This window comes from Cylas formicarius, unplaced genomic scaffold (assembly GCF_029955315.1).
Source record: "Cylas formicarius isolate icCylForm1 unplaced genomic scaffold, icCylForm1.1 PGA_scaffold_12__32_contigs__length_19106922, whole genome shotgun sequence".
Classification (NCBI taxonomy): domain Eukaryota; kingdom Metazoa; phylum Arthropoda; class Insecta; order Coleoptera; family Brentidae; genus Cylas; species Cylas formicarius.
In genome coordinates, this window is record NW_026844225.1 from 18203245 (window position 1) to 18226311 (window position 23067).

At 37.0% G+C, this 23067-nt stretch overlaps 1 protein-coding gene across 4 annotated transcripts; it reads right to left on the bottom strand.

The window, feature by feature from the left end:
• Positions 1-1217: 1217 nt before the first annotated feature.
• Positions 1218-22377, bottom strand: LOC132708550 (SLIT-ROBO Rho GTPase-activating protein 1-like). Of its 4 annotated transcripts, none has more exons than XM_060680910.1 (13): positions 22030-22377; positions 12695-12878; positions 6287-6452; positions 6012-6233; positions 5831-5959; positions 5274-5771; positions 4940-5210; positions 4669-4881; positions 4275-4599; positions 4148-4218; positions 3913-4093; positions 3697-3871; positions 1218-2000 (listed from the first exon to the last, which is right to left on the bottom strand). In XM_060680910.1, the coding sequence occupies exons 1-13, from the start codon at positions 22100-22102 to the stop codon at positions 1314-1316; spliced, it is 3195 nt and encodes a 1064-aa protein (XP_060536893.1). In that variant the 5' UTR covers positions 22103-22377; the 3' UTR covers positions 1218-1313. The 4 variants fall into 4 exon arrangements, with proteins under 4 accessions (XP_060536893.1, XP_060536895.1, XP_060536892.1 ...); XM_060680912.1 differs by having other exon boundaries at positions 3697-3853; positions 22030-22153; XM_060680909.1 differs by lacking the exon at positions 22030-22377 and adding an exon at positions 14463-14752.
• Positions 22378-23067: the final 690 nt, after the last annotated feature.

A 23067-nucleotide genomic window follows, 5' to 3' on the forward strand; every position in this document is an offset into this window, starting at 1 on the left:
TATATGGAGGTTTTTGTTGATTTCAATAAAACAATTCCAGCATGTGTCATAAGGTGTGTCATTTGTATCCACTATCGCTGTCATTAAAGTCAGGATTTGCATGAATCGGATCAGCTTTGAAACAGGCCTGTTTCAGATGTCAGTTTAGGATAACAGAAAAGACACAATTATTAAATATACCTGCTTAAAGATGGTTGGCGCATATAGGGTGTAGCACAGGCAAAAAAGGAAATCAGGTAGACTAAAGACAAGATGAATGAAAAGGTGCAGAACTAGAGCATGAAGCAGAGCTAGTGCTATATATAATAAATGCAGCTAACGAAAAAACATTCGTCCATACAGGAGGCCTTAAGTGTAATAAAGATAGTCCCAGGTGTATTTGAAGAGACATTTGACAATACACATACATTTGACACACCTTTCATTTTGTTATGATTCCTTTTGGTGTATTTTTGTCAAACTCGAGACTTCGCCATGGACGGATAATATTTTTCGTTATCTTTATAGGTAAAATGATTACAATGGAAAACTATTCATATGAAGGCGTATCGTTTTAAATTAGCTTCAAATATGGTTCACCTTAACTTGCCCATCCACGCTGGTGTTTTTTTTTTAAATTGTTGTGCTCTAAATAGAAACTGATTAAGCAACACTGCACCGAGTGCCGCCGACATACACAAACCACTTTATATATATATATATATATATATATATATATATATATATATATATATATATATATATATATATATATATATTCTCACGTATTGATTCACGGATGGAAAAATGTGATAACACTATATTCCGGGATATCATCCGTTCGCTCGTTGAACTCCGACTGGAATCCTGCATCCGACTGGAATCCTGCAAATCTTGCATCCGACTGGAATCCTGCAGACGTTTCGCCAAAATCTCACTTGGCATCTTCAATGCTCGCGCTCCGAAAACACTTCGAAGTGTTTTCGGAGCGCGAGCATTGAAGATGCCAAGTGAGATTTTGGCGAAACGTCTGCAGGATTCCAGTCGGATGCAAGATTTGCAGGATTCCAGTCGGATGCAGGATTCCAGTCGGAGTTCAACGAGCGAACGGATGATATCCCGGAATATAGTGTTATCATATATATATATATATATATATATATATATATATATATATATATATATATATATATATATATATGTGTGTGTGTGTATAAATATAAATACACACTCTAAACAGCTATAAATGTATACTTGGGCAACAAGTTCAAGTAAATTTCAATATAAAAAAATATTAATCTCATTTTTTAAATAAACATGAGCAAGTTTAAGTCTTACGGTGGAAGTTCTGAATCTTTGCAAACCATTTCTATCGATACGGATCTGATCGGAACTGAGAACATAGGCTTTTTGAGCACCATGGGTTTTGCCTTAGTCGGTGGTTTAAAGGTTGTGGTTGACGTCGCTGGGCCTAACGTGGCGTACTTTCTATTAGGTACAGGACTAGATATAGTCACAAATTCAGACCCTTCCAGATGTATTTTTGTGTTTTTCTTTAGCGTACATTGATTTTGCTTAGCAAAAGTTTCCGCGGCCGTTTGCATTTCGGGACTTTCGACATCTTGCTGTTTCTCGTTCGTCGTTAGACTTTCCGGAGAATTATTTAAACACAACCCCGAAAAAACCGATACCGAGCTGGCTAACGGTAAATCCATAACCAAGTCAGGGGTGTGACTTTGCCTTTGAGCAAACGGCTCAGATAATCTCTGTGATTTTAAAAGGGGCGTCGAAGAAGCCTCGGTATCAGCTCTGCGCTGCCACAAATCCCGACTCTGGGAAAAATTCACGTTGGATTCGTCAATTTCTGATTTCTCGGAGCTCGAAAGAGTGTCTTCTTTAGTGGTTACTGTTTCTGTTACTCCACTAGGGGTTGGATCTTCTTTCTGAACTAATAGCGACTGAGAATCAAGATCATCTGAATTTGGAGGGTATATAGGGATGTCTTCGGCAACAGTTGGATGCTAAAAAACAACAATTATGATTATTTATATTGTAAAGTGAACCTGTCGAAGGAAATTGAATTTTCTAAAGCTTTGAAAAAATGTTTATAGTTATTAGAGGGTGATAAATGAAAGCTTGGTTGATCAATACTGATTGAAGCTAAATATTTGCACCAAATTAAATGTTGAAATATAGAATTTACTACTTATGTAATTTTACATGCTAAGTTGTGTGTAATCCCCCTTACCTTTGAAAATATTAGTGTAGATACTTAATTTACTTTAGTGTTACCAACTAACATAAAAAATATTTTAATAAATAAAGGACCCCTATAGGCAACCTAATGTTAGTAACCTGTTAATCACTGAATAATGATGGGAAGATAACTTTAAGAGACAGTAGGTGCAAGTGAAAATTGGGATTTATATAATATGCTCACCTTCTATGTATGATGACCTCAAGCAGTTTACTTAGTTACTTCTATGAAATCAACAAAAAATAATTTAAAATACTGCTACACTCTTACGCTAAAAATAAAAGCGGCACTCGGTTACAATTTGCTTTTAAGCACGAAAACATGCAATAATTTTAAATTCAAAAACCGGGTTCTATTAACTGATTGTTTTTATTAAAAAAATATCGGCAACATTTCAAAAATTATAAAATAAAACCTAAATTAATTATCTTTGTATAAACTGAAACAATTTTTCAAAGTACGGCTCCGTGACCATACAACCCCGGGTACCACACAGCTGGTGAATATCTTTCTTGTTCTTTGTTGGTTTTAGTCGTGATTGTAATTTGAAATAAATAGACCTATCTAAACAAAGAATTACGCAAATCGCATACAATCATAAAAGTAACAGATTTTACTTTACAGCAGCGTTCAACTTATTTGGTATCATTAATATTATTTCCTCCTTTACTTCAGATTATCAATTTTATTTCTCAAAGTGAATTGTTGTCTTTTTAACAAATGACCTAATTTGGACTCGGCCACCACAAGATTTTTTTTTAATATTCCACACCGGGGTTCGTTTGGTTACATTATACACAATAAAAAACTAAACAGTAAAATAAAAAAAGTTATTTCATAGCAGAGAACAAAACAATATATAAAATTGTCTTATCACAAAGTTGCATAAAACCTTAAATAATGATATTTATTTTATTTCTTATCAAATATTTGTGTAACAGAGTTATGTATACAATATAAACAACCTTCCACAAGCTATACTTTTCCCAAATATTTAAAAACCAAATTCGTTAAATATCGATTGTTATCAGTTTTTTTTTTAATAACATTTTTCGCTCGTCTTCCTTACCCCTCGTTATCGAGTAAGCCGAAGATCACAGTAAGGCGGATTCTTATTGCTCACATTTCCGGTTTTATACGGGCCCTATACATTCGCAAAAGTTTTTTTTTAATACAACATGCTTCTATTTACCACTTGTGGAAACGCCATCGGAGTACTACTAATCTGCTTAACATTATCTCATTTACAAAAATAAGGTGGATACACACACAACAAAAACATGCACATGCGCGTAAATCCAACGGTATCGACGATACAAAGGGCTGCGGCATGCGAATTAGAACACCCTAAGGGCCACAATATAACCCGACGACATTGACTCGAAAAAAAAAAGCTGCTGAAGCAACTCAACGTATTGGACATAGGCGACAGTAATCAACTAAACAGTTGTTTCCAGTACCTCGGTCGCTGACCATATGGCCGCGCCACTGGTCGTGATCGCGCTACCGGCATCAATGATTTCAGATTCGTTTGAGCTGGAGGTACGTCTGCGCACTGATTCTTCTGAGGAGCTGCATTTAATGACGCCCATTTTGTCGCGATCCCTTTCATCATCCCTAAATTGAAGAAACGTCCTTCACCTTACTCAAAAGGATCGCTCGGGGTTTGTACTCACTTAATTTTTAGGGAAATGTATTTATCTGGAACGAGACCCTCCTGACCGTTAATCGCACCCCTCCACCAATCGTTTGAGACTTGCGAGTACAAGGTTACGGTATCGCCCCTTTTGAGTGAGAGCTCCCGATTTGATCGGGCAATAAAGTCAAATTGGGCAGTGGCTTCCAAGTTTTCGGAATCTACCAACAAACTAATTAAATCAATTCGAATTCGTAGGTGAGAAAGTTCATTACCGTCCTCAGAAGGATACACCTCTGAGTCAGCATCGTCTTGAGTTTGATCGGATGGGGAATCGCCAACATCCCTACAAATTTATAAAGTCACATAACGGGTTCAAAATCTTAAACAGTTTCCACTCACTGGTCGTCGGTGTTTGGAGAAATATATTTCTCATATACGGTGCCTTCATCGTTGGGGAAAATTTCATCGTGGAATATAATAATATTTTTAATGAGTTCGTTGACTTGGTTTTGAAATTGAACCTGGTCCTTATCGTCGGGCACCGGTACGAGAGTCGGACCAAAGCAAATAGCCAAATTGTACGGATCCATCATATTCTCATCAGAAAACTCAGACAAGTGGTTCAGAAATGCAAACAGATATCTTAAAACGATCATTACCGGTCTAGGAAGACTTTTGACAACCTCACGCATTTTATTTATGAACTCCCTTTTATTTTCTAGTTCTAAAATTTAAATCGGTTTCGAAAATCATCTTGGTTTATTAAAACAACACTAGTTTTATGTCAACTTACGTGCCAGCTCCATGAATTGCTCGAAATAAATAATGGGAAACAATGGCTCCCGTAATTCCCTCAAATACAACTTCAGCACCCCCGCTACGCTGTTTATATCGGAAGCGTCGGTCATATCCGCCAAAGGATCCTCCCCCCGCTCGAACCACTCACGGAAATTGTTTATTTCTACTTGAGAACCGGAAACGCGAAAAATTCCCTGATGATGTAATCCTGGAACGCGGATATTATAATAGTAGTGGGCGCGATCAAATTGGTGCCGTATTCTTACCATAGAGGTTGATTACCCGAATGCAAGACCTCAAAATGAGTGGTATTTCTTGATTGGTAGCTTCTTGGTATTCCTCAAGGGACCCGCCGAATAATTTTGGCTGCCCGCTCATTTGAAGTCTCCCGATTCGTTTCCTCTTCGGCGTTTTTACCACAGGACGAGCGGTCGCACACAATTCTGGGGCTTCCGATGCCAAAGACTGACGCAAATACTCCTGTTTCGCGTCTAACCGGGCAATTCGTGAAGAACCCAAAAGGTACTCCCTAAATTTCTACAAAAACCACAGCCACATCAGCGTACGGTGAATCGGAAACATATTCTTTTGCAATGCTACCTGCAGATAAAACTCCTCTGTTTCTTGTCGATCCGCTCGAGCTTTAATAGATACCGTTTCCGGAGGTTTATTCAAAGACTGAGCGTTATCTCCAAAATATCCACTGCAATCGTAATCCTTAGCACTTAACATTTCCAACAGAGTACTTTCGGCAGTCTCGAGCGTTTTCCAAACCTCCTCGGACTCGGTCCTCAACGACATGACCCTCTGGTGAAGCTGAGTCAACCTGCTCTCCATCTCCCTCTGCAAAATGTTCTGGATCTCCGGTTCGGCGGTATCTTCGGTTTTATGGCCTTGAAATTCTAACTTCTTCGGAATCATAAACGCGCTATGATTGTACTCTAAAAACCTTTGCTTGTCTAATCTGGAATCGAGAGAATTTATACAGGCCGAGAGCGTATCCAAACCGTTCTGCACGGATTTTTGCCGGCCTTCCTCGGCGGTGACGTGCATCAACAAAGCTCGGGATATACAGTTATGGAAACCAAAATCCATACACTGAAACGTCAAACGCGCAAAATTACGAATAAACCCAAAAGTTTAGTCGACTAACGTACGTCTATGAGATCCGACAAATCATCCACGAAATATTTGTGAATGGTCGTGTTGGACGCCTCCAAACACAAAATATATTCATTCCTGGACTTTAGAGCTTTGAGTTTTGCATCGGTATATTTGTTTCTCCGCTAAAACGGCAACGATATTAATAATTTTGTAACGTTTCTTAACGAAACCTACTTTCGCCACCTCTTTTTCCATCAGTTTATATTTTTTCGAGCGCTCTAACTTGTCTTGTGATAACGTGGCTTCTAACTTGTTTCTCTGTATCTCAGCGGCACGCAGTTTGGCTTCAGCCTGCCGCAATTCAGCTTGATAACTATGATATGTCTTCATTGTTGTGTGAAGTTCGTGCAAGACCCTTAAAATCTCTTCATGCGTTTCGTAACCAATTTCCCGGCACTAGAATTGTTTTTTGTCGTGAAAATAAAATGAATGTTTCCGGTTTTACTAACTCTTTTGTATATTCGTTGAACGTCTTCCATCACTTGTGCTAGCCTAGAAACTAGATGGGTGGAATAAACTTCCGATAAAGCTACGTGATCTCGGCTTAGATTTTTCGTCTGGGTAACTAACTGTTGCCAACAGGCATAACTTGAGAATAAAGGCCACTGTTCGCGTCTACAATATAAATTAATTGCCATTAATAGCATTCATCGGTAAGGCAATTGGAAAATTTTGACAGAGCCCGAGGAGCAAACGCTGGACCAACGCGGTGTACAACCCGGGACCAATATAGACCAACTGTCCTCCCAATGGAGCCGATAGTAGAGACAATAGCAGACCAATGGCGAAATTAAAAAAAAAACAGTGCCAATGGGACCAATTGAGGCTAATAATAGAGTAGAGACCAATATTGACAACTATGGGACTAACAAAGCCAATTTATTAGTGGTACATTGGGACCATGAAAAATATGGGACCAATAGAGCCAATTTATTACTTCAATTCTAGAGACCAATGGGACAACACAAGGGTCAATAGTGACAGCATTGACAACTATGGAACCGATAGAGTCAATTTATTAGGTCAGGGGCTCACAATTTGTGAGTAAGGGTGTGGCAATCCCGAGGTGCCCTAGCTGGATCCCACTTTGCTTCACTTCCTTCTACTATTCTTGGGTGGGGTCCCTTCCTCTTTTGCCTTTCCTATCGGTCTCTCTTGACCAACTCTTGTTTTTTTTTCCGTCCCCGACACTATTAGACAACGAGGGCTAGGGGTCTTTCTTTTCACGCTAAATTAAAAAACCTTATGACGACCTGGCGATGGACATGGAAAACCTTGAATAAAATTCATGACGGAACAACATAATATAAATTCGATTACGGTGCAGGGGGACTCGGAAACCCCAGTGCGCGCCCAGGTTGGTTGTAAAGCGGGCCAGTCTCGTGTGACAGAATGCGACCGCGACTCCGAGGGTGGAACTCAGGGTCTCTGGAGTTTTGATGCTACTGGGTTAAAGACACGGGAGAGAAGCTATCGCTGGTCCGGTGTGAAGGATCCTTTTGCAAAAAGAAGTCTGATAGGAAGATCCCCAACGCGGGCCAATACCAAGAACACGGAAAATCCAGCCAAAAGGCCTAGAGAGGAAACCTCGCCAAAACAGGAAGAGACAGAAAATAAGGAGGGACTCGCAATCAAAAAACTTATCGAAGATATGGATGTACAGGTTACAAAGTTGATGAGTGTCATCCAGACAAATATAAATACTAAAAAGGAGATCAAAGATTCGGTAGTAAGGTTAAGCAGCATAGCTAGCAGGTTAAAAGGCAGAGAAATACAGATGTGGCTGGGAAAAGGCGGAAGTAGTAAGAGTAGTGAAACAGAGAAGAACTCGGCAGCAACACAAACAAGCAATGAACATAATATGGCAGACACAGAAACGCAAACTGTATACATGAAAGTATTGACAGAGGAGAAAGAAGCAGAACTCATAAGGGAGTCTCTGAGGGCAATAGAATCCTTAGATGATCTTTTGAGAGCAGTAAAGAAGACCTGGCCCGAGGCGGCATACAAAAATGTAAAAATCGAAGTGGGAAACCCCCTATCAAAAAGTTCTGGAGGTGACCCGGCGATATACTCCGAAGACCCTGAAATGACTAAAGGTATCAGTAGGATTTTTAAGGAGAGATATCCCGAACTCACGTTGTTGGGAGATCCAAAAGAGACTACTGAAGTAGCATACCTCACTACCTCAGTAAAAATTGGGAGAATGGCAACAAGCGAACGTACCGTATTCAGGCTCTGTCCACTGGGACCTGTGAGCGATGAAAGAAAAAATGAGGAATTGTACAAGATTCTGGTAGGCCTTAGAGAGACGGCAATCAAATTGGGAACGAATAATATACGGATGCCAATACCCGACAGGTATGAAACTGAAATGGTCAGAAAGCTGCTCGAAGTGGCATTCATCGACACAAAGATAGGGATAAGCCTGCACGTGCCGAAACAAGAAATCAACAGGAACACGATTAACACTACAAAAAAAATTGACCAAGACAATGACACAGATGTTCTAATTGTTAAGGCAGGGAATAAAACTTATGCTGAGCTACTGAGGGAAATGAAGACCAAAATTAGCCCTAAGGAACTAAATATAGATATAAAGCAAGTAAAAGAGACTAAAGATGGTGAAGTTCTATTAATCATGAAAAGCAACAAGGCGAATACCGAGTTATTACGTGCGCAAATAGAAGGTAAAATATCAAACGCCGAAGCTCGAACTGCAAGGGAACAGAAGACGATACTTCATGTGTACGGCATAGACGCCGCAACTAGTACTGAGGAACTAAAAGTGGCACTGCAGATCTACACCGATGGAGTTGAAGGGGATATAGAGGTGAAGTCTATGAGACCATACTCTAGAGGCTCTCAGGCTGCAACAGTAGCAGTGAACCCTAAAGTTTCAGAAATCCTACGAAAAGCGGATAGGATCAAGATTGGATGGAGCTCTTGTAGTATTAAGGAGCGCATACCAGTCCTACAGTGTTACAAATGCCTTCAACATGGGCATACTATCAGAACGTGCAAAGGGCCAAATCGTGCGAAATTGTGCTACAGATGTGGAGATGAAGGACACAAAGCCGCAGGATGCAAAAACGAGCCAACATGCTATGACTGTGGAGGAAAGGGACACCGAACAGGGAACATAAAATGCCCTGTCTACGGCAACCTTTTGAAGCAGAAAAGATAAAACTAACAAAAATGATGCAACATCTAACACAACCAGTGACAACAAACAGGAGTAGGAGGGAGCATTACCAGGACCAACACCAGGACATCAAGATTATGCAAGGAAATGTTGATAGAGGCTCAAAGGCGGTGGATATGTTATATAAGATGGCCGAAGAACATGGGGCGGATATTGTCCTGGTAGCAGAGCCAAACCGGAAGAAAGTGAAAGGTAGGAAATGGATTCACGACCAAAATATGGACGCAGCGATTTATGTCCCAGGAGGCCAGATCAAGATCCTGCAACATGGTGCAGGGGTTGGTTTCGTATGGGTGGAGACACCACATGTTATAATCTATAGCTGCTACATATCACAAAACGTAGACATTGTCACGTTTGAGAACTTTCTGCATAACCTCAGGGAAGATATGAAAAAACAAAAGAAAGAGATGGTCATTGGAGGAGACTTCAACGCTAAATCCTTTCTGTGGAGCCCTAAACCAGAAGATAGGAGAGGGGAATTACTATCAGAATAGTTGGCTGAAGAGAACCTCATTGTACACAATAGAGGCAGTGTACCAACCTTTATCAGGGGAGGCAGTGAGTCATATATTGACATAACATTTAGCACCCAAAAGATAGCCAGACAAGTCATAAATTGGAAAGTCCTTGAAGAAGAAAACCTGAGTCTCCATCAGCATATTCTGTATACAATCACTGGAAGCAATTGGACCGAGCTCCAGAAACCCAATACAGCACAGCGCTGGGTAATAAATAAAGAAAGGCTTACCGATCTGTCTCTGGAAGTAGGCAGACAACTCGGGAATGACCATAACAATCTGAGATCAGCAGAGCATTTTACGGACTTAGCAACAAATGCGTGCGATAAGACCTTTGTAAGGAAACGCAGCAGCGCAAGAAGACCGGTGTACTGGTGGACAGCAGAAGTGGCAGAAGCGAGGAAAAAATGCATTGAAAGTAAGAGAAAGATGGTCCGAGCGAACAAACGTAGCGATGAATCAGTCAAGAGATTATGCCATGATAAATATAAAACAGATAGAGCCCAACTCAAAAGAGCAATTTCTGAGGCAAAAAAAGCTGCATGGAAGAAAGTGATCGAGGAAGTAGACAAAGACATATGGGGACGAGGGTACAAGATTGTTACCAACAAAATAAAATATCCACCATTAAATATGTCAGATGAAAAGCAATTACAAATTGCTAAGTCACTTTTTCCGACTCGACCACTGCAAAAGTGGAACAAGGTAACAGTTCAACCTAGGGACATACCTCTGTTTACTGTCGAAGAACTAAGAACTGCAGTTGGAAAAATAAAGGATAGCAAAGCCCCTGGACCGGACAATCTCCCTCCTGAAATTATAAAGACAATTGCGAAGGATTATATTGAGGAGTGCACAGACCTCATGAACAAAATATTGCTGAAGGGAGAATTTCCTAGAATATGGAAATTGGCGCGACTTATCCTTATAGAGAAACCAGGTCAGGATAAGAAGTATAGACCCATATGCTTAATCAATGTAGCTGGTAAGCTACTGGAACATTTGCTGGTAAAACGTCTCAAGGAAGAAATTGAAAGGACTGGCGGACTGGCAGAAGAACAGCATGGGTTTCGGGAAAAGAGATCAACTATCAGCGCTTTGAGAAGGATACGAGAAAAGATAGACGAAGTAAAACAGACACCGTGGGGAAGGAGGAAGTTATGTGCTCTTGTCACGGAAGAGCTTCGAAATCGTAACATAGCCCCTTATCTGTATAACATCATAGCAAGCTACTTCGAAGATAGGCGTTTAAGCATAGGTGAGGCAGCGCAAATGGACGTCACATGCGGGGTCCCGCAGGGATCAGTAATAGGTCCAACCCTATGGAATGTGTATTACAACGGTGTATTCCGAATTCCTGTTCCAAATGGTATTACCCTTGTCGGATATGCTGACGATCTGGCTATCTTAGCAGAAGTAAAAGAAGTCGAGATGATGGAAACAGTAGCCAACCATGCCCTTTACAATGTCACGGAATGGATGAAATCTAAAAACCTGAAATTAGCCCCCCAAAAAACAGAGGCAGTCCTACTTGTTGCTGGAAGGAAAGTTAAAAACATTTCAGTCACAGTGGAAAACACAACAGTTCAGAGTCAGGAAGTAGTCAGATATTTAGGTATAAAACTAGATAGAAACATGTCCACATCAGAGCCGTAACAGAAAAGGCCAACAAGGCCTTGAACAACATCAGTCGCCTTCTACCAAAAGTGAATGGGCCTCGTGAAAGCACCAGGAGGATATTATGCTCAGTAGTGACTTCAATACTACTATATGGCGCCTCAATATGGGAGCAAGCAGTTGAGAAGAAAGTCTATAAAAGGATTCTGAGTAGTGTTCAAAGCGAGGTAGCCATAAGAGTCTCCGAAGCATACAGAACAACTTCCAATAAGGCACTTATGGTGATAGCTAGGATCCCACCTATTAATCTCCTAGTTAAGTGCAGAGCCCGTATAGAGAAAGATGGACCAGACGCTAAAACGGAAGCACAAAACGCGGTGATGTTGTGCTGGCAAGAGGAATGGGACATAGATGATGGTACAGCGGAATGGAGTAAAAAGCTAATTCCAAATATAAGACCCTGGTTTGAGAGACGACACGGTGAAGTAGACTTCTTTCTTACACAAATACTCACCGGGCGCGGGTGCTTTGAAGCCTACTTCGAACGTTTCAATCTGGCCGAAACCGAGGAGTGCCTTTATTGCATAAACGTGGATACGGTTGAACACACTCTATTTTTCTGCCCAAGATGGAACATGCAGCGGAATATAGCAGAGCAAATACTCGGTCACATAAGCCCAGACAACCTAGTAGAAAAGATGTTAGAGTCACCGACAAATTGGGACCACGTCTGCTAAATGGCAAAGCAAATACTTTCTGCCAAGAGGATAGAACGGCCAAATCTTATACAAGCTCGCTGAACCTTAGTCAATAGGAGACCGAAAGATCATGGGGAAGATCATAGGGCGCAAGAGAACATCACGCGCGTCCGGACGACACTCCATCTGAAGTAATGCTGACGCAGTTCCAGATGGAGGGCACACTGTTTTGTCGTCAAGAGAGGAAGTGTGAGTACGCTCACACTGGGTTTACACGGTCGGCTGATGCCAACCCGTCGTCGCCAAGGGGACACACCATCCATCCCCAGGGTGTCTCGAGACGCCCAGAACGGGCTGAGGAAGATTCGCCTTATAACCTCTCATACAAAAAAAAAAAAAAACAAAGCCAATTTATTAGGTCAATAACGGCAATTCTAGAGATTAGTGGTACATTGGGACCATGAAAAATATGGAACCAATAGGACAACACAAGGGTCAATAGTGACAGCATTGACAACTATGGAACCGATAGAGTCAATTTATTAGGTCAATAAAGCCAATTCTAGAGACCAGTGGGCGACAATGGTGATAATACTGACAACTATAGCACGAATAGAGCGAATTTATTAGGTCAATGAAGCTAGTGCTAGAGGCCAATGGGCCAATTTATTAAGTCAATGAACCCCATTCTAGGGATGAATGGGACAATACAAAAGTCAGTGGTCAATGGAGTGTACACAATGTTAACTCGCGGTTTAGCCCTCGGTAGAGCATTACAAAATTAAATATGTTACATAATTCCGAAACCGATCTTACTTTTGTTTTTGTTCTTTATGTCTAAGTTGCAAGCTCTTTGCTAGTTTGTCTAAATTCTTAGAATAGTCCAATTCTAACTCCCCCCTGCGTCGAAAAAAATCCTGCAGTTCCGTTAGCAGGGCTACTTGAGCCTCCATACGGACATCCAGACATCTCAGTTGTTCGTTTAACTGAAGTCTTATATCTAGAAAACGGGAAATCGTAGAAAATACAAGAAAAGTTATAATTTTACTTATTAGTGTTATCAATTTTATTTAAAACGGAAGCGCGGTAGCGATGCTCGATTAGCTCAATAAGACCCTATGTTTCGAAGCACATACTAATGTTCAATCTCGTTTAAAGCAATTGACGGAACGTACGTGGTGTGGTTTTTAAGCGTAGGTATTTCAATTTTTGAGCCCGCGAAGTGTGATAAAAATAAAACAGTGGGTTTACTAAAGTATATACCAAGCAGTAGCGGTTTCGGGTTACCGGTGATATAATCGGGTTTTACTGAAAAACGAAAGTATCGAAATAAAACAATTAACCCAAAAAAGCAGCACCAGGCTGGCTGTAAATTTCTAAAATAAACGTCAGACCACTCTTGATTATTAATTAACAAAATCCATTTGCGTATTTTGAGTTTTTGTGGCTCCATCGTTTTACTGTTTATACTATCCTGGTTTTCAAAATAAATAACAACTAAAAGTTCAGATTTTCACGAAATTACATATATTGACATGACAATTGCTTCGACAACACCGTGTCTTTATCAAAAAAAATGTTTAGTTCTTATTTATTTTGATAAATGGATTTTCATCAAGTAAAAGCCACCTCGGTTCAATTATCGTGGTTTTAGTTTCACCTCCTACGTTTTTACCTTCGTTTTCAAATTCTCAATGATAGAACGGCAGGTGGATTCCTGACTATTGTTTAGATCTCGTCAATTTGTGGGTGGGAACAGTTTATTTCTGGCATATTTAAAACGCTGTTAACAAATTTGCAATTCAATCAGACATATTCATACTCACAAGCGTAGCACGTGTGGTAAAGGAAAGCAATTAATTAGATCGCCGCCATTATTTTTTCTTTTTCCGCGGATTGAATATAAAAGCAAAATCTCATTGAAGAAATATAATCCTTAAACATGGGATTTTTTTAGAAATTCACACAATACATTACGAAATATGTTTTGTTTTATATCAAACACTGCTACGATATATATTTACCAACATGTTATTTACTAATACGGCAAACGTTACGTTATGTATTTATTTATGCCGAGTAACCCATTCATAAAGATGTTATTACTAATGAAGCACTTCATTTATTTTTTTCGAATTTTTAAAATGAAATTAACACTATGATTACGTTAAAACGGCATCATTGTAAGAGTCGAAACCATTTTAATTAAGTTAACGAAATAATATGGTCCGCGAATGGAAAGTTGGAAGTGTTGCAAATTAGTTTTCTACGGGCAATTTATGATTAGATATATACCGATATTCGTGGAATGAATGCAGACAAATAAAATTTACAATCGGAAAGAAAGAAAACAAACGATAACGCCGGGAAATTCACAAACCGGGCAACCTAATTCGATCAAACAAAACAGGAAGCGCGAAATACCGCAAAAACATAATGTTCCGATAATAAAGCGCGCTCTCCTTAAGGGCAGTAACATAAAACAGAATCGATAAATAGGAAAACGGTTTCGGGATGTGCAAGAATGAAGTTGATAGGCAAATTCGACAACGCGGATACACCCGGGACATTTCCGGATACGCACCTGGGAAAACGTCTTTGTTTTCCGTATTGTGTGGATGAATCCAGCCGTTCTTTTGTTGGATTATACACTGAAACATTGTGTTTTTTTTTTAAGCGGCACAATTCCGACGAGAAAAACAACTCTCACATTTGTCCGCGACACGGTTTCTTTTTTAAAAACGGGCACTGTTCGAAAAACGGAAGTCGCTACATAAATAAAAGTCAACCCGCCACGAGATTAGTCTAAAAATATAACCAAAATAGTGGAGAAGCCATTATTCCGAAACACAGCGGCCAAGGTTGGAAGCTGTACGGTGCAATGGATTTGTAACCCGTAGCGGTTCGATGCGATGTTGCCGCACCGACTCAAATGCTTTTCCTTAAAAATATCTTCCCCGTATACAGTGCGGACGGGGGATATCTATGCACAACCGTATCCGTAATCTCTTCAAGTCATTTTCTGATTTTGGTGGACTTTTTGGGAAAGTGTTATAAGTTGCAGATGATAAAATATGCCAAACAGGACACATTGTAAATTAATTAAATCCAGAAAACCAGCAACTGTACTGCACTGGAAAAATTTGCCTCTTCGTTGACACTTAATTAGTGCCCATAACGTCATACTTTTATATAATTATAATGACTTAGTAAAGTAGGCCGACGTTATCGGTAATTTACAACAATTTCTCTTTGCAAAATGAACGCAAAATCCATATATGCCGAAGAAACATTTGGAGGGTTTTTAAAAAATATGGCTTGTCACATATTAAATTCAAATTAACTCCCGCTACTTTGTTTTTAACGTCCCGTAAGGTTTAAACGGTTAAAACGTCTACTTCCTCTACTCCAACACATTTTTAATCTCGACATGTGTTTTTGTTACAGTCAGGCGATGCACTTATCGCGTTACAGGTTTTATATTTCTACTGATGGTGATTCTTAATCATTTCTTCTTTCCGGTACCCGTTAATGCGTACGTTTTCTTCATTAAATAAAATATACACTGTGTGTCGGTTTAAGCCTATAATCTCCTAGAAGCGAGTGCGCAAAGTTGGAATAAATATCTTACGAAAACGAGGCAATCTGACAACGCCGTTAAGAGCATGCCTGAGGGAAAGAAATGAACGAACCTGACAAGTTAGTAGAGATATTTCATAGGAACCATAACAGGGGGGAGGGAGCTGGAAATCGATCTCGCCCGCAATTTTTTTTTTTCAAAAACACTTGACTTACTAATAACTGTCTGCAAAATTAGTAACATTTGTTGCCGGTTTCTTCAAATTTCAAGGAAGGAAAAAACTGAAAGAAGCTGTGACAAGTTAGTGGAGATATTTTATAGTAACCGAAAAAGGGGAGAGCTGTAGAAGATTTTTTTTCAAAAACATTCGCTTTATTGTCAGGTTTCCTCAATGTTCACGGGTAAATCACGCATGAAACCTGATGTATGATAGATATATATGTTTCGTTGGAATTTGAGGACATAACAAGCTATAAACAAATTAAATTTAAAGAAATAAAAAATATTTTGGAATTTTAACCAATTTTGACAAATGCTATTGTTAAATTATTATTTAAATTGGGATCTCCAATTTGCATTTTTTAGAATGTTCACTCAACCCAAGGATTCAAAATTATTTTCCGTTTTAAAATGTAATTTTTTCATCAACATGTATTAATAATTATCAAAATAAATAAATAAGCAAGTAGACACTTCTGGTATTACTACAAGTGTCCATAACCTAAAAATATAATGCATCGATTACAGTATACCCTCAAATTTTCCAATTTATGTTAGTTTGAGTTCGATGAGACACCCTGTATGTTACGCGATAATTTTTGTGTGATGCATGGAAACATATATAATGCACTCATAAAAGTTTTCTTTTATTTATTTAACTTCTACAGTAAATAAGTTTACTAAATCTGAAAAGAAAAAAAATTTAAAGGACAAAATTTTTCAAAAATCAAATTAAATTTTTATGCCCGTTGTGAAAATTTATTTATTTACTTATTAGTTTATTTTCCTATTTAATAATTAATTTAATTATTTTGTTTGTATTATTTGTATTTGTAAAATTGTTTGAAAATCTAAAGAATGTCTGCGAAATCCGCGACATCTGAAATCCATTAAAGAACCGAAAAAAGTTGACAAGTTAGTGAAGTACAAGGAAGGAGCAAATCAACTTCACCAGAAGATTATTTTTTCAAAAACTGTTGCCTTGCATTGTTGGGTTGCCTCAATTCGCCAGAGGGAGGCAATATATGTGGTGACTTGACCCCATAGGCACTTGTACTTGTGGAATTATTACCATAAATTTCCCCAATAATGTAAACAATAAATTATGTATACCAATTAAAGTATGCAAATCAAGAGTATCAGTGCGGTTAATAAAATTACTGCGAGATAATTCACAGGTTTTCACAAGAATCGCGAACAATGAGCATTTGGTTCCGTGAAAACTGCTATCGATGAATACTTTCATTTCATTCATTTTTTTAAATTTATTCGATCGCAAAGTGGAATAAAAATGTTTAAACAAAACAGTAAAAAATATATAGAAGACGAAATATTAATTTTTCATTATTTATTAATATAGGGCCCGCACCTGTTTAATAACGAGGTTTTGTTTACAATTCAGCGAGGCTTTAAGTACTTGTTTATTTTATTTTCATTCGTATTGATCGAGATAATGTTAACCATTCGTAGTTTAAAAAAATTAAAAATACATTTATACAAAAAAAAATTAACGGTAACTTTTTAAATTGTATACATGGGACGTATTTTACCGATTAACTTGTCTTCGGTCTCATATATTACGCTTGAAAGGTCGCTGCATCCAGGAACAAAAATATTTTTGAATATTTCTAAAAATAATACAATTAATTGAATTTAAAAATACCCAAATGTAAACACATAAACAAAGTCAGTTTAAGATATAATATTAATACCTTAAACATTTATTGTTTTGTTAACGGAAAAGTTTTGAAAATTCTTTCCTGTAGTGCAATGTAAATAGGTATACAATTTTAAAGAACGCACGCCAGCTTTAAAGAAGTTGTTTTTAGTCATATGTCCACTACTTAGGATATCCGATGTGATATTAACCTCGATATGAACAAATTAAATGTAATAAAATTGTTATTAAAAGTGATTAAATTTATTGAGACATTTAAAATACAATTAGAAACACAATGTGCAATAAACAACCCAACATTAAGACGTTTTACAACTCCTTTATGAAATTGTAATTTGATAAATCTTATGGAAGGGACCATGGTCCATTAAAGTGTTCTTCGCGCTGTAAATTTTGTTGTACGGACAGTATTTACGATACCGGGTGTTTTTACTATAAAAACAAAAATTTTCGTTTTTTTGCCGATAGCTGGCATATCCAGAGCCGGGTGAGAAAAAAAATGTGGCAAACGGAATTTTCATAGAAATACGAGATGTTTTATTTTAAAGTTTATCAGAAAAGTAAAAGTGGGATTTTAGGCAAAATTCAGTGTCATACTCAGATTTTTTCTATCTTCAATTATTTTCGAGAATTAAATCCTGCGTATTTTTGCATAATGCGATAGTTTTTAATATTTAAGTTTAAAAAAATAACCTCTAATTTAAAACAGAACAATTTTATTTTTATTTGACCTAAAAGGAATACACATTTTTAGACTTCTAATTAATATATTAAAACTAGTCAATATTGCTTAAGACAAATAAAAAAGAACAATGAATTGCAACAACAATGAAAAGTCATAAAATGATGGCTTATAGAACTGGATCACAAGTGATGCCCAACTTGTTCTCCATTATATCTTAAACATGTTTCACACATGGTTCTATACATATTTTTATTTATTATTTATCTTATTAAATATTAATTTTATCAATATCCTTGTTTTCTTTGTTGGACTGGGGTTTACAAAATAATAAATATCGGATTAAATTTGATATTAATCTTAAAAAAATCTTTTATCCGGCTGTCTTCTTTAGTAACAGATGATTATAAACATTTTTTACTGGAAGAAAGTAGAATAATGCAAACTTGTTAAAATACATTGAATATTCTTTAAAGTTTTCAAATTTAATATTAGTTGCTTTTGGCCTTTTAATTAAAAATGTAACGCAAATTACCAGGAAGGTGTTATTCTGTTTTTATGACCAACTAACAAAAACGAGTATGTTTTTTCAAAACCTAAATTATTAGGCTTAATTAATTAATTTTATATTTATATATAACAATATATAGAGCGAAATATAGGTTTGGTTTATTTCTCGAAAATAATTGAAGATAGAAAAAATCTTAGTACACCATTAAATTCCCCTTGAAAGCAGCAACAAAGTCACTTTTTTCATTTCTAATAAGCTTTAGAAAAACCGAGGTACGATGTGTCATCCCGTGCCTCAAAAATCAAAAGGGCTATTTCAATAATTGTTTTTAAAAAGATACTCTCCGGCTCCCCACCTGCCTCGGTTTCAAAAATCTTTTTTTTTATTGGAGCTCCTAGACCGAGAAATCGCACGTTAATTTTTTTCAAAATCACGCATAAATTCTAGCAAAATTAAAGCACTGAAGCACGCCATAGAACTGCCTAAACCTGTCGTGCAACGTAATCGCCAGACATATTTTCTCCCCCATCCAACACACCCTAATACGTGTCAAGAGCTCATCTAATACAAGTTGACTCACTACACGCATTTTTAAAATATTGACGCCACATACGTGGCTAACGACCATGGCTCGAACATTAAAAAACATGTTCAGAAAATCATACCAAATGCATGAAGTCCGTGAATCTCCGATCTTGTGGATATACTATTCAGTAAAAAAAAAATGTAAAGCAATCACGGTCGGATTATCTTATAAAAGAAAGATCCATAAATTTGGAAAAAAAATAAACTAGTTATTTTTTATGAGCATCCAAAAATACTCCACAATATGTGCATAAAATATGCGCACGAAAAGTATTATTAATACCGACATTCAATGCTTTCCACAAATACACATACCCGTAGTTAAAGCAACAAACACCTAATACACATAAATGCAATTCGTTTTGACTGTAAATGCGGTCCTCAGAGGTTTGTTCATGTGTTTGTTTGGATACAAAAGTGATGAGGAAAAGATTATCGAGAAAATAAATTAAAATCGGTTAGTTTTATTTTTTTTTTATTGCCAAAAACAGTCCATCTCTCAAAATCGATTAGTAAACTCATGTACACCAACTTAATATTATTTTGTCATAAAAAAATTAGTCAGCGCTCCAACCACTTAAATCTGAAAATGGTAAGCAGATCTGTCCGCCACGTGAAACTATATACTGCGACTAAGAGAACACTTTTTTTATAGAAAAAAAAAACGAGCCTCTAATAACATTTGATACGAAGATTCCACATATGGCCTGGCGTTGAAGGAATCTTTATAATGATTATTTTAGAAACAGATGTCACCTCGAAATATAATCCGACAGGACATGATCAACATATAAGTATTCCAATTATTTGCAAAGCAGTGAAGCATAGCATAGTTTTTGGCTTTTGTTTTATTCAGCAGCTTAAAATTGACGAATCTGGTCCGAAATATTCGGGCTGCCGCTCATGTTGAAAGGTTTCCAATACATTTTCGAATTCTGTGTCAAATGGATGCATACCCTATACTCCTTTTAAATTTTAAATCATCTAAATTTTGTAGTTTTTCCTTACACACCTTTGATTTCAAATATCCCCAGTGTTCACTAAACTAATGATTCACGGATGGGAATTTTTTCCAGGATATTATCCTCCGTTCGTTGAATTCGACAAACTCACGTGGCATAAATAAGGTTATTAGATATACGATAAATATTTTCCCTGCTTTTTTTTCTATTTGGCTTTAATTCTAATTTTGTTACCGACAGAAAATTAAGAATGGTCATAGACATTTCATTTCTTTTTTTTTTCAATGAAAAAAAAAACTTAATTAAGCCTGAAGAAAAAGGAACAAAATTTTGATAAATTTTTTTAAAAATTGGACAATACTCCTCTGTCCCTTTTTTTATAGTATTGTAAAGTAGTGTTCTTTATATATTATTTTAAATTTAGAAATGTGTGAAATCTTTCTAGTTACTACAAATTTTCTCTAAATTTTACTAACGTAATGGGTCATTTTGGATATTTTGCATTAAAAAAATTACATACTTCTTCTTGAGTTCTCGTTATTCAATAAAAATTAAATGTCACATGAATTATGCGTGAAATTTGACTGAATCTAATTTTTGACCAATATTGTATATTTTCTGCTTACTGCAAAAAAGCGCAAGAAAAAATTATGATGGACGTGTGCGAGTATTTTTTTAAAATCCAATAACTGATTTTTAAATGAATTTGGTCCACATTTTAGCCCTCTCCTGTATATTTACAAATGGAGCTGTAAAGATTAATAATTACTTTATAATAATTTATTTATAATTAACGATTTAGAAATACCACATCCAGAAATATTTCGATGTATTATTCTAGCGAAACCATGATAGCGAAAGATTAGGGTGGTTATTATAAGCCAATAACAATTCTAGCATAAAAATTCCGTAAAAAATATGTGTGCCTACCAACTTGTCTAGATAACTTAATGTTTACGTTCCGCGCGAAAGAGTGAATTCCTGCTTATCGGGCATTGATAATGTTTATGCCTCCAGAACTCCGCAAATATAAAAAAGGATTTCGTTGGTAACATGATTGATGTCACACTATGTATATGCTCGTGAATACCACTCCAAAAATGTCGAAAACGCAATGGGTATTTACCTATATCGCCTTTTTTTTTACTATTACTTCGAAATATTTCATTTATATCTGGGATAGTGACAATGTGTAAATTATCATTTCAGGCGTATGAAACAGGTTTTTAGGTCCGTTGCGAGGGCTAGTTGTTTGCGTTCCATGAAAATGGTTAAAATTATGGCAAGTCATTAAGATAATCACATGACCTCGCATATCTGCCGCTAGCCTTTATTGCTTTTCTCAAAATTTTAATCCCTTGACTAGGTAAAACCATCAAGAAGTTTGTTCCTTTCGCATTGACTTCGAGGTATAAGTTGATTGACAATTACGTTCAAGGTTGAGGATTTAAAAGCAGTTCATGGAAATACTTTATTAATTGTTCTTAATAGTTAATTGTCAGCGAGTTCGCTTTTGTTGTATGAGATTTTTCCCTCGTTGATTTGTAATTTCTGTGTCCCTCATCCGACACCAAAAAGCCAAATTTAAAATTAATAAGATGATTTTTAACTTCAAAATATACGATTTAATGATATAAAAGAAGTGATCGCAAAAATTGATATACGAATTTTAAATGAATCGGGTAATCGCTCGGAATGTGTAAATTTGACAGTAACTACTATAGTACCAATTCACTGCTATTCTACCATTCTTGATCTTACAGATTCAATTATATACGTCTGTTTATAGTTCCATCAGAGCTTCTGATATTAACTTTACAGTAAAATGAAAGTGGAAGAAAATGACCAATGCATAGAGTAACAAAGAACTATCTCGTTGGAAAGTGTTTGAAGGAAAGAGAAATGTAAAATATTATTTGAAATAAAAGACTTACTGTTAAATACCAATAGCTTTCTCGTCGACCCGAGCCTTTTAATAGGTGATTTCGTCTCGTCGTTTTCGTCCATATTTAAAAAATATATATTATAAGCGAATATTTTTCGGTAAACTATCCAAATGGCAGATTATAAAAATAAGCTAGGCACACTCCTTTCACATGAATTTCTAATTATTGGATTCAGAAGGCACTGGCGAAAGTATCGTACGGCGAGTTTTGAAAGAATCCGCACAAACTACACACAACAAGCGTCTTGCAGTATTAATTTGACCGCATCTCAAAATAGAACTACTTGAATCCTTTTCGTTATTCGCTACTGTTATGATTCGCTGGAGTCGGTATAAACAACAGCACGCTGGTAACACAGAATACCAAGCTTAGCAACATGACAACGGAATCAACAGCGCGTTCAGTATTTACCGTTGTGGGAAGTGTAAGAAATGCTTTGGGTAAAAATGGTGTATTCTATTGGAAAAATACTTAGTTAGTTTTGTAATATGAAATTGATTTAATTTTTTTTGGTACGATCTACAATTTAATTCCGAACAAACGTAATGCGCAGCCGCAGTTACATAAGTACGCTGCGTTCGGATTATCCACTGCGTTCGGATTTTTCATTTCTTTTATTATAACCGCCGATTTGGAGCCTATGTATCTAAATGACATTAAATGAAAAGGCCGATAACTTATTGACCCACGATTTAATTCACATCCCGTAAACACGTCTAGCAAGCTAAAACGAAAAATGCGTAGAGTATTATTGTTAACCGCGGTTACAGTAAATTTTTTTATGTGCAATTCGAAGAGCACAAACGGCACTTATACGGTGATAAAAGCGGACAACGTTACGTCTCTACCTAAAAGTACATTCTCGTTGTTATTAAGTGAATTATTTTTAGGAAATCAATATTTTTAGTTACTGTCACGGTATTAAACCGACCACATCATCTTTTCATCGGTAGATGCCTGAAAAAATATCCACTTCTTCATCAGGAGAACGTGATAGTGAAAAACGACGGAAAAAGTCATGTATCA

What these genes read in the sequence shown, in the direction of transcription:
- LOC132708550 (XM_060680909.1), bottom strand. Translation starts at nt 14,538, where the DNA reads ATGTTTCAGTGTATAATCCAACAAAAGAACGGCTGGATTCATCCACAC. An exon ending in AAACAAAGACGTTTTCCCAG is followed by an intron (nt 12,879 to 14,462) that starts GTGCGTATCCGG and finishes CCCGTTTTCTAG; the next exon opens with ATATAAGACTTCAGTTAAAC. An exon ending in TACATTTCCCTAAAAATTAA is followed by an intron (nt 3,872 to 3,912) that starts GTGAGTACAAAC and finishes AGTAAGGTGAAG; the next exon opens with GACGTTTCTTCAATTTAGGG.